General features: G+C 53.3%; 1 protein-coding gene across 1 annotated transcript in view; it reads right to left on the bottom strand.

The window, feature by feature from the left end:
* CRISPLD2 (cysteine rich secretory protein LCCL domain containing 2) overlaps nt 1-12,060 on the bottom strand; it is an 89,783-nt gene that overhangs the window by 58,688 nt on the left and 19,035 nt on the right. Inside the window, exons 3-5 of the mRNA XM_003820859.5 lie at nt 5,130-5,248; nt 1,675-1,807; nt 510-625 (exon numbers count right to left, since the gene is read on the bottom strand). Of these exons, the coding sequence (XP_003820907.4) occupies nt 510-625; nt 1,675-1,807; nt 5,130-5,248 (368 nt within the window). The remainder of the gene's footprint in view (nt 1-509; nt 626-1,674; nt 1,808-5,129; nt 5,249-12,060) is intronic.

The raw sequence follows: 12,060 nt of genomic DNA, 5'->3' as shown, positions 1-12,060 counted from the left end.
GCTGTCTACTGCATGTTTTCAGAGAAAAATAATCATACTGCCAGGGCAGACCATGCTGGTTGCCCAGCCAGCAGCTACTCCCACTTCTGACTTTGTTCAGTTGGTCGCAGAGGATGTCTTGCAAAGCCAGTTGGGGCAATCTTTTCCCCCTCATCTATGATTGGTCTAATTCTGGCAAAGAACATAAGGAGAAAGTATGCCAGTGTGCAAAAGACCTAAGGAGAGAGCCCTTTGACCATCCTTCCTTCTGCTTGGGGAGATGTGATGTTGGTGCTGTGCAGCCATCTTGGGACCATGAGGAGAGAATGGTACGGCAGGAAGACGGAAAGAACCCGAGTCCTTGTTGACACTGCTTAGCTATTAAGCTAACCCAGATGCACTAAACTCTAGATTCTTTGTTATGTGAGACATTAAAGACTTCGCTGCTCAAACCAGTTTTCACTGGGTGCTCCCTGGCAAGCAAACACATCCCAACCCCCACCACATACAACGGCATCAACTTGTCTTACTTTGGAGAATAATTGCAGACAAAGTAGACCGCGTTCTCCCAAACTTCTCCCCAGACGGTCATCTTCCGGCAGGTGTTCACAGCACAGCCGATCTTGTTGGTGGTGGCCCAAACTATCTGAAAAGATGACATTTGTGTGTCACAGCTCGAGGGATAAGGCACAAAAGGGTGATACCATTTGGCCTGGATGTATAAGGTGCTGGCACTAAAGAGGTACGCAGTGAAGGGTTGGGGAAGCAGATATTAGTCCCTAACCCATTGAAGATACATACATTTTCTTAAAAAGAAAAGCAAGCGGGCCGGTGCGGTGGCTCACGCCTGTCATCTCAGCATTTTGGGAGGCTGAGGTGGGCGGATCATGAGGTCAGGAGTTTGAGACCAGCCTGACCAACATGGTGAAACCCCGTCTCTACTAAAAAAACAAAAATTAGCCGGGCGTGGTGGCAGGCACCTGTAGTCCCAGCTACTCAGGAGGCTGAGGCAGGAGAATCGCTTGAACCCGGGAGGCAGAGGTTGCAGTGAGCCAAGATCATGCCACTGCACTCCAGCCTGGGCGACAGAGGGAGACTCCGTTTCAAAAAAAAAATGCAAGCAAACAAACAGACTCCCACACAATGAAAATGCCCCACAATGTCAAATTGCCATAGAAGTTTTCTCGGTTGAGTGCAGTAGCTCACACCTGTAATCCCAACACTCTGGGAAGCTGAGCGGGGAGGATTGCATGAGCCCAGGAGTTTGCAACTAGCCTGGACAACATAGCCAGACCCATCTCTAAAAAAAAAAAAAAAATACAAAAATTAGCCAGGCCTGGTAGTGCACAACTGTAGTCCCAGGTACTCAGGAGGCTGAGGTGGGAGGATTGCTTGAGCCCAGGAGTTTGGGGCTGCATTGAGCTAAGATCATGCCACTGCACTGCAGCCCAGGTAGCAGGGAGACACTGCCTCAAAGAAAAAAAAAAAGAGTTTGTAGTGCTCACTCAGTTTCTGACCTTGCTGGTAACAAACAGCTTCTTCTCCCAGCTGTACTCTGCATAGAACTGAATTTTTAAAAATGAAGGCAACAACAGCGCAGAGGCTTTACAGATTTGACAACAATCCCCCAGGGGCAGGGGGTGAATGACTGGGATTGGGGGGCAGGGCTGAGGTCATGGCAAGTCCCCGAGTTACCTGTGTGTAGTGCGTGCACATGGGCCCCGAGCACCTCTCTGGACACCAGGGCTTGCACTCGCTCGGGTAGGGGTAGGTGTAGTCCTTCACCTCGTCATACCAGGACTGCACATGGAACCCCGGAGAGCGATACCTGCAGGGCAGAAACCGCTCACTCAGTCCCAGCCCCTCCCCTCACCCACCAGTGGAGACAGCAGCAGCCACGGGCAGGTGGGAGGGAAGGAGGCCGAGGAGGGGGAATAGCGGCCAATTCCAGGAGCAGCCACGGGCAGCCGGGAGGGAGGGAGGCCGAGGAGGGGGAATAGCCCCCAATTCCAGGAGCAGCCACGGGCAGCAAGGAGGGAGGGAGGCCGAGGTGGGGGAATAGCCCCCAATTCCAGCAGCACCTGGTACAGGTGCTTAAAACCATTATCCTTGAGGAGCTCACCTGGGGTCTCTAGTAGGCTCCTCAGGTGGCTCATACACCACCTGCACGTGCAGGAATCTCTTCACCTGGCTCTTAATGAGTCCTTTTTTATGTCAATTAGGTGTTTATTTTCAGGTACGTTGGAGAAAAACTACCCAGCCCATGAAGCCCGTATTTCACAGATATTGTTGTCTAAGACAAAACCTCATTAAGACGTGAGTGCACTTAAGGCCGAACATGGTGGCTCACGCGTCATCCCAGCACTTTGGGAGGCTGAGGCGGTAGGATCACCTGAGGTCAGGAGTTGGAGACCAGCCTGGCCGACATGGCGAAACCCCGTCTCTACTAAAAATACAAAAATTAGCCGGGCGAAGTGGTGCACGCCTGTAATCCGCAGCCACCAGCTGCACCTGTCCCTGGACATCCTCCGTGGGGTCATCGCTTCATGCCCACCACCCCCTTCCTTCAGCCTTGGCTGCCAAGGTTGGCACCATTTTTTTTTTTTTAAATAACTAGGGAGAAAACAAAACTGGAAGCAAGTCCACAGTCACACTGTCACCAGCAAGTATAAACAAAGTGGTTTCGATGAAGAGAAAATGCTCACGGGGGGAAATGACCATTTTTAAGGGCCATGTGGTCGTCGAGGCAGTTAGAGGTCTTGTAACAATCACTGTCTGGAAGCGGAGCGCATGGCAGCGGGCAGCGGCATTTGCAGAAAGGCGTGCACACGGTGAGGAGGCAGGAGCAGAGGGCTGCTGGCCACTCATCTGCTTCCCTGCGGCTCAAGGTCACACAGACTCAAGGCTGGCACTGGCACGGCTGTGGGGAAAGGAACCCGCGGCTGCCCCGGGGGGCCATGCAGAGTCAGGGGCTCTTTTGCAAAGCAAGTTAGCAAAATTCCTTAAGAAAGGGGGAAGTCTGTGTGCCCTTTGGCCCAGCAATCCTACTTCTCAGGAGTAATCCTAATGAAATCATTCAAGTGAGACAAAGACAAAAACAAAAAACAAAAATGAATCTGCAAGAGCCAACGGGTCAATTTTGGTCTGTCCACAGAGGGATCATTAGGGCATTTGCAGGGCGACATTCATGACAACTGTATCACTGAAAATTTCCTGATATTGTATGAAAAGGAAAAAAAAAAATTTCAAAGTGATCCAGGCTACAGTCTCAATGCTGTAAAACTACGTCGGCGCCCAGCCAGGTGCTGCAAAGGAGCTCAGAAAAATGAAAAGAGCCGAACCAGGCTAGTGGAATTACAGATCTCCCTGCTTTAGACACTTGGCTTTCATGTTATTGTAAGATTTTTTTTTTTTTTTGAGACGAAGTCTTGCACTGTCACCCAGGCTGGGGTACAATGGTGCAATCCTGGCTCACTGCAGCCTCCGCCTCCAGGGTTCAAGCGATTCTCCTGCCTCAGCCTCCCAAGTAGCTGGGATGACAGGCGCCTGCCACCACACCTGGCTAATTTTTTGTATTTTTAGTAGAGACGGGGTTTCACTATGTTGGCCAGGATAGTCTTGAACTCCTGACCTTGTATTCTGCCGACCTTGGCCTCCCAAAGTGCTGGGATTACAGGCATGAGCCACCTTGCCCAGCCTGTAAGATAGTTTTTATAAAAAGCTAACTTCACCACAGAAAAAACCATGGTGTGGATTTGCCTCTGTGAAGTCACCGCGGTCGATCCACCATGACACCTGCCCAGGTTTGTCCTGAAAACCCACGGATGCAGAGGAAGGTGCGGCTGCCCGTGGCCCAGTGAAACCCAAGCTAGGAAATCCCTCCATGGGAAGTGAAAGCAAACCCTCACCTACATTTTAAGAGGCTGTCTAAAGCCCAGTCCAACTTTTCAATAATTAGGGCAAAATGGATGTCAATCCAGGTCCTGGATGGGTCTGAGGACGTGAATTCTGGCCTTGGGCATGGCACGGTCACAGGTTGGTCGTTAAGTCTTACGTGGTCTTAGTTGTTATCCTGGGCATGGTCAAAAGACATTTTTCCACTTTCTCCAATGAAACCAGCCGTCAGCCCCCAGGAGGGGACTTCTGGGTTCTTTGGGAGCACGGATACATGGTCCAGCTTACTCTGGGGAAGGCCAGTCGGCTGCATTTAACAGACAACCGTCAATGCCTCCTATGGGAGAGGGGACAAATCACTCCCAGACAGGGAAGGAGAGGGGACAGAACACTGCCAGACAGGGAAGCCTCGGGGGTCTGGAGAAGTTAGTGAGCTTCCCGACGGCTGGATGACGCGGGGAAGGCAATAGGCATCTTCCCAACAGGGTGGAACCTGGCTCAGCCTTAAACAGTGAGCAGAACCAGACAGAAATGACCCACCATGAACAGAGCAGTTCACCCCACAGGAACGGGGACTCAAGAACCCTGCACAGGAGATGGAATGGAAACCCCAAACTACAGGCCAGGCGCGGTGGCTCATGCCTGTAATCCCCGCACTTGAGGAGGCCAACGTGGGTGGATCACTTGAGGCCAGGAGTTCGAGACCACCCTGGCCAATATGGTGAAACCCTGTCTCTACCAAAAAATACAAAAATTAGCCAGACGTGGTGGCACATGCCTATAGTCCCAGCTACTTGGGAGGCTGAGGCTCGAGAATCACTTGAACCCAGGAGGCAGAGGTTGCAGTGAGCCGAGGTTGAGCCACTGCACTCCATCCTGGATGACAGAGTAAGACCCTGTCAAGAAAAGAAGGAAGGGAAAGGGAGGGGAGGGGAGGGAAGGGAAGGGAAGGAGGGAGGAAGGGAGGGAGGAAGGAAGGGAGGAAGGAAAGGAAGAAGGAAAGGAAGAAGGAAAACCCAAACTACAAACTTTAATCAATCATCAGTGTCTGGGGTCAGCCAACCAAGCGTGAAAACATTTTGTCAGTCACTCAGGAGTGTTCCTGGATGCCAAGCCTCAGTTTCCCAGAATATCGATGGGACGGGTGGTCTCTCTCACTCTCTTTGCAGGCTAAACTTGATAATGGGCACAAGTGCTGAGCCCGGCACACGGCAGTGGGGGCCTGCGGCAGCCGGAGAGGAACTTGTGGCTCTTACCTGCCCCAGTGAGCACCCAGGTTCTGCCCGATGGACACCAGCAGACTGGTGGGCCCGTGCTCCCAGATGCACTGACTGGCCCACGCCGCAGCAGACTTCTCCAGTTCGTCATCCCAGGTCTGCAGGGGAAGGAGAAACGGGCACCAGGAGGTGAGGGTGAGGGAGGGGCGTAAGAACCATAAGTACGGCAACGCCCCAGCCTGGGCTCCCGTAGAGCCTACAGCCAATGCTCTGTTGCTGTATTGCTGGGTTCCTAAATCAGCCAGGGGGGCGTGGCAGGCCAGACGTGCCGGCTCCAAGCCTGTCCTCAGGCCTCCTGCTGGGCCTCTAACTTGCCAGAGGTCCTGGGCAGGTGCCTTCTCTCTGGGCCTCAGTGTCTGTGAAACAGGAGTGGCCATGCTGAGTGACCTCTGAGGGTAACACGGCATGCTGTGTGGAAGACAAGGGAAGGTCAGCAGCCATCTCTAGGGACGGTCTTGGCCTGGAAGCCTGTCCCGATGACCCCGGTCTCCTCTCCTTATGCATGTTCCAGGCACACCAGGCTTCCTCTCCTTAGTACGCATGTTCCAGGCACACCAGGCTTCCTCTCCTTACTACGCATGTTCCAGGCACACCAGGCCTCGGGCTTTACCCCAACCTTTTCATTGCATTCTAACAGGGGGCTCTGAAGCAGGCCCTTAACTCCATTTCACAGGCAAGCAAACCAAGGCTTGAAGAAGCAATGCCATTTTCCCTGGGTCCCACAGCCAGTCACAGAACCAGGATCTGAACCCAGGTCTTCAGGACCTTGGACCCTGAGCTGTCTCCATGTACGCAGTTATGTGTGGACCACAGCAGGTAATAATCAGATGCTATTCCTAGGCCAGGGGCTAGAAATCAATTATCCGTGTGGCGTTGGATTGGCGCTCTGAATGCTGGTCCTGGAATGGCAGTGTGAACCTAGGCACGCAGTTACCCTCTCTGAGCCTCATGTCCTCATCTGTAATGTGGGTATGTCCACGGCCCTCACTGTGAGCAGTAATGGGGAGGGGAAGCCTACGAGATGCCCAGCCCAGGGCCTGGCTGCAGTCAGGGAGGATTTATCCAGGTCAGCCACACGCAGGCCTGCAAAGAAAAGCAGACGAGGGCCCCTGCAGGGGATTTTAGACTCTCACTGGCCACCCGCGGGGCAACGCAGCAAGAAGGGCCCTGAGATGAATGGGTGCCGCATTTCAGTTGGAAGATAGAAAGTGCCGGAGATGGGCCCGGCGCAGTGGCTCACGCCTGTAATCCCAGCACTTTGCAAGGCTGAGGCGGGCAGATCACTTGAGGTCAGGAGTTGGAGACCAGCCTGCCCAACATGGTGAAACCCCGTCTCTACTAAAGATAAAAAAATTAGCCGGGCCTGGACAAAGTAAGACTCTGTCTCAAAAAAAAAGAAAGAAAAGAAAAGAAAAGAAAGTGCCAGAGATGGATGGCGGGGATGGTTGCACAACAGTGTGAATGTACCTAATGCCACAGAACTGCACACTTAAAAATGGTCAATTTTTACAGTGGTAAAATTTTACACTGGTCAATTTTACAGTGGTCAATTTTACAGTCCGTATACTTTACCACAATGAGAAGAAATTGACAAGAGACGTCTTCAGCTTGCCCAGCCCTGCTCACCTCCCAGCACGGCCCATCCTGAATCAGCGGGGCCTGAGCAGGGGTCTGGGCAGAGATTCTGAAGACAGGCTGGCCCCAGGAACACACATGACTCCTGGGGAGAGAATTCCATGAACACAGCAAGCGTGTCCTTTCTCCTCTGTGGAGGAACAGACGCCAGGCAGCCCTGGCACAGCTGGCAGCTGACGCTGCACTTCCTCCCTGGAGTCCTCCCGACAGATGCTCCAGCTTTAAGCAGGCAGAAGCTGGCCTCCTGCCCTCTGCACACCCAGCCCCGGGCACACAGCAGATGCTCAGGGAAGACAGTCCTGTCTTAGCCCTGGGACCCCCCAGCAGGGAGTACCTGCCCAACACAACCGCATGCCTCGCTTCCCTCTCTCCCCGTGTCCCAGCAAGACTCCTCAACAGCCAAGGGGCAACAAACCTTGAGTCTTGGAGAGGTTAAGTAGCATGCCTGAGGTCACACAACCAGGAAGTCTTTCACAACCCCCTCTTGTCTGGCTACTAAGGGGGCTCTTCCTGCCTTGCATACTGTAACCAAGTGCCAGACCCATCCCACGAAAATCATAAGTTACTAAAATATGCTAATGCAATATGCTGACTGTGCAATATACTAAATGAGAATAGCATCATTCACATTTACTTGGAACTGATTTATGCATTATCTCATTGCCTCCTCCAAACAACCCTATGAGAAAGGGTTTCTTGTTCCCATCGTGCAGGTGAGGAAATATAAACAGAAAGGCTAAACAATCTGCCCGAAGTCACAAAGCTGGCCAGTGACAGAGCTGGCTGGAGGGAGGTAGGCTGGCTCCAGAGCCTGTCCACTCATAAAACCTCAGGACGGGCTGCTCAAATCTTCGGGGTTTTAGAATCCACCTTTCAGTGCTAAGGCTGTTTCAAAGGACTGTGGCTTGAAGCCACAGCAGGCAAGGTTGAGCAGGAAGCCACGTTTCCAAGACGCTTTCTCAAATCTGCATTGCTTGTTTGGGTGTGAACCAGAGCAGGGGGGCAACGCAGTGCAGTGCTGAGGGTGCTGGGCTGAGTGGCAGGGCCCCTGCCACCCCATCCTTTCAGCCTCCTTGCTCCGAGGTAGCCTCAGTAGCATCCACGAAGGCTCAGCCTCCCCAGCAGGCCAGCCTTTTAGACCACAGGACCCAGATCCCAGCTCCAATCCTGAAACATCACCAAGTAAACAAACAGGAAAACATGAAAGGCCTGCTCTGGGCTGCCCGGGCGGCCTGACTTTCCGTGCTGCAAAGAAGCTCCTTTCACTGGCACTAAGTCTTGCATGAAACCGGGAGGACCACACAGTGCAGGGACAAGAAGACCAGCATGAACCCAGCCTGCTCCAGACCGGGAGGCGGGAAGCATCTGGGATCCTGGGGGTCGCAGCTCAGTCAAGCTCCAGTCCCAGATGCTGACAACCTCTCCAGAGAGACGTGGGGCCTCCCTGCCCCATGAGGACCAAGGCCAAGCCACCAGGGATGTGCGGATTCCATGGGTCTCAACGTTCCCATGGCCCCTTTCCTTTCATTTCTCATAAAGCAACTCTCCCAACAGCATGTTCCAACAAGCCCCCTCTGCTCTCAGAAATTGGCGGTGAAAAAGAAAAACTTAGGTTGGGCACAGTGGCTCATGCCTGTAATCCCAGCACTTTGGGAGGCTGAGGTGGGCGGATCACCTGAGGTCAGGAATTCAAGACCAGCCTGGCTAACGTGGTGAAACCCCGCCTCTACCAAAAATACAAAAATTAGCCGGGTGTGCTGGTGCGCACCTGTCGTACCAGCTACTCAGGAGGCTGAGGCAGGAGAGTCGCTTGAACCGGGAAGTGGAGGTTGCAGTGAGTCGAGATAGCACCACTGCACTCCAGCCTAGGCGATAGTGCTAGAATCTGTCTCAAAAAAAAAAAAAATAAGAAAGGAAGGAAGGAAGGAAGGAAGGAGGGAAGGAGGGAGGGAGGGAAGGAGGGCGGGCGGGAGGGAAGGAGGGCGGGCGGGCGGGCGGGCAGGCAGGCAGGCGGGGAGGGAGGCTAACTGACTTGGAAGACGAGGGGAGCGTGGCACGAGGGAACGCAGTGACTCTGAGGGAAGGCTTGCAGGTCTTCCAGCCTCTGCTCTGCCCCTTCAGAAACAGCCCCTGGGCAGGGTTGCTCTGCTTCCAGGAGCCTTTCTCACGGTGCGGTGTGTCCAGAGCTTTGAGAAAGACAGAAAGCCCAGCCAGAAAGCCAGTGTAGCCCTGACCCATTGGCAATGCCTCCCAGTTCTCCGGAACGGCTCTTTGTTCTTCACTCCCTGCCTCCCGCCCAAATACGGCCCCGTCACTCCTCACCTGCCCGTCACCTGAGCCGCCTCCCTGCTTCCTGCTGGGCCCTCCAATCCCCAACACCGCACAGCAGCAAAAGTGTTTCACAGCCAAGCGCAGTGCCTCACTCCTGTAATCCCAGCACTTTGGGAGGCCGAAGTGGGTGGATCACCTGAGGCCAGGAATTTGAGACCAGCCTGGCCAACATGGCAAACACTGTCTCTACTAAAAATACAAAAATTAGCTGGGCATGGTGGTGGGCACCTATAATCCCAACTACTTGGGAGGCCGAGACAGGAGAATCGCTTGAACGCAGGGGTCGGGGGTTGCAGTGAGCCGAGATCACGCCACTGCACTCCAGCCTGGGGGACAGAGCGAGACTCTGTCTCAAAAAAAAAAAGTGCTTCACAGTCATAAAAGTATCCTCTCCCGCAAAAAAACCCTGTTTCTTTTTTTTTCTTTTTTACCCCCATTTCAGCAATACCAAAACTCTATTCCTCATAGAATAAAAGGCAGGCTCCTCACCTAGCCTCAAAGCCCTGTGTGATTTGCCCCTGCCTGCCTCTCTGACCTCTTCCAATGGCGTCACTCCCTCAGAAATGAGCCATGGCCCTTCTGGCTTTTTGAGAGCTCCTCTGAGACCCGAAGCTGTTCTCCCGTTAAGGAAAGAGACTCACGAGGTGGTGGTGGCTTTCACACCTTCTGTTCCCTCTGCCCAGAACACCCTTCCCTGCACGCTTGCTTGCTCAACCATGCTCACTCTTCAGGTCTTAACTGAGATGGCTCCACCGCAGAGTGGGCCACCCTTACTCCTCCCTCTCAGTCAGGTTTCTTCCACCCCTAACGTTTTTTCTTGCAGCTCCCCGTATTTCTTCATCTAACTCTGCACAACTCATAATCATGCCTCTTCCTGGAATCCAGGACAGTGCCTGGCACATCGAAGGTGCTCCACAAATACTTCCTGGCTACACTAGTCCGGAGGTGCCGTGTGGACGGGGACCTCATCTGCTTTGTCCACCTCTTTATAGCAAGAATCTCACGGGGTGCTGGGCACACGGGAGGCACTCAAAAATACATAGAATTCACCAGTTGATTAAATATCAGCTGTGTGGAAGGCAGAGAAGCAGAGCCTCCTACCCACACATTCAATAAATATGTATAGGCCGGGCACGGTGGTTCATGCCTGTAATCCCAGCACTGTCGGAGGCTGAGGTGGGTGGATCACTTGAGGTCAGGAGTTTGTGACCAGCCTGGCCAACATGGTGAAACCCCGTCTCTAATAAAAATACAAACATGGTGAAACCCCGTCTCTAATAAAAATACAAAAAATTAGCCTGGCGTGGTGGTGCATGCCTGTAATCCCAGCTACTCAGGAGGCAGAGTCAGGAGAATCGCTTGAACCCGGGAGCCGGAGGTTGCAGTGAGCCGAGATGGCACCATTGCACCCCAGCCTGGACGACAGGGCAACACTCTGTCTCAAAAACAAACAAACAAACAGAAACAATAAATACGTATTAGCACCTTCTATGTGCAGGTTTTGGGGACAGACAGGGTGGCTTTGAATCCCAGCTTCACCATTTGTACATTTGTAGCTGTGTGGTTTGTACAAGTCCTTTAAAGATGAACCTCTCTGAGCCTCAGTTTTCTCTTCTGCAAATTGGTGCTAATACTTTCTATTTTCCAGGATTACTGTCAGGATTAAAGAGGACACAATTCACGTGGCACGTAATAGCCACTCAACCCTCATGCCACGACCCTCCATGGCAGCTTTGTGGGGGAGACACGGGTCATCACCCAGTCCAGCTCAGCCTGTGGCAAAGGAGCGTGACCACAGCTTTAAAGACACAGATGAGACGGCAGCGTGTCTCTCAGAGCAATCACAGCAGGGGGCCATGGGTGCATTCCAAAGACATGATGATGCCTGTACCCGCACAGTGGCAAAGACTCAGACTCTTGGGGAGATGTGGATTTTTTTTTTTTTTTTTTGAGACAGGGTCTTGCTCTGTCACCCAGGCTGGAGTGCAGTGGCGCAATCTCAGCTCACTGCAGCCTCGACTTCCCAGGCTCAAGTGATCCTCCTTCCTCAGCTCCCACCCCCCACCTCCACCTCCACCTCAGTCCCACTGCAGCTGGGACTACAGGTGCGCACCACCATGCCCGGCTAACTTGGATTTTTTTGTAGAGACGGGGCTTTACCATGTTACCCAGGCTGGGACGTGGGTTTGTTTAAAAAGCCATTCATAGCTGATGGATGGCCAAGGTGGAGGCTCCCGGTTGGTGGACGAGGAGGGACCCTGGAAGACTGTGGTCCTTTCCTCTGTAGTTCTGGAAAACCAGCCAGGAAGGAAGTTTCCACACTGGAGCTTGGGGTCAAGTAGCAGCATCCCCCAACCACACCTGGAACACCCATCACAAGCACCCGGGAGGGTTGACCTTGCCTGTCTTCTGTCACCGTTAGCTCCTTTCCCGGTTAGCAAAGCCTAGGGGTTGGGGAGGCAGGGTCAGTCTGTGCCGGGCCCTTCACAGCCTCAGCTTATCTCACAGTCATGGCAACCACGCGAGGAAGGACTCTCCAAGTGGAAAGTGAGGCTCACACGGGCTAAGGAGAAGTCAGGGTGGTGCAGCTAGCGTGTGGCACAGCTGAGATCAGCATCAGCAAAGCCCAGCCCTGGGCCCCTCCCCACTCTGCCTCCAGGTGGGAAGGGCTGAGAGCTGTGTTCCCAGTGGAGCTACCAAGAGTGACATGAAGGCAACGAGGCAGGCTCTGCACAGGGAACCCACGTGTGTTGTTTTGGCAGAATGTTAAGAACAGAGCCAGAGCCAGACAGGGTGACTCATGCCTCTAATCCTAGCACTTTGAGAGGCTGAGGCAGGAGGATTGCTTGAGCCTAGGAGTTCAAGACCAGCCTGGGCAACATAGCAAGACCCCCATCTCCACAAAATATTTAAAATCTAGCTGGGCACCATGGTGCATGCCTGT

This window comes from Pan paniscus, chromosome 18 (genome assembly GCF_029289425.2).
Source record: "Pan paniscus chromosome 18, NHGRI_mPanPan1-v2.0_pri, whole genome shotgun sequence".
Lineage (NCBI taxonomy): Eukaryota > Metazoa > Chordata > Mammalia > Primates > Hominidae > Pan > Pan paniscus.
This window is presented reverse-complemented; position numbering and strand designations above follow the sequence as displayed.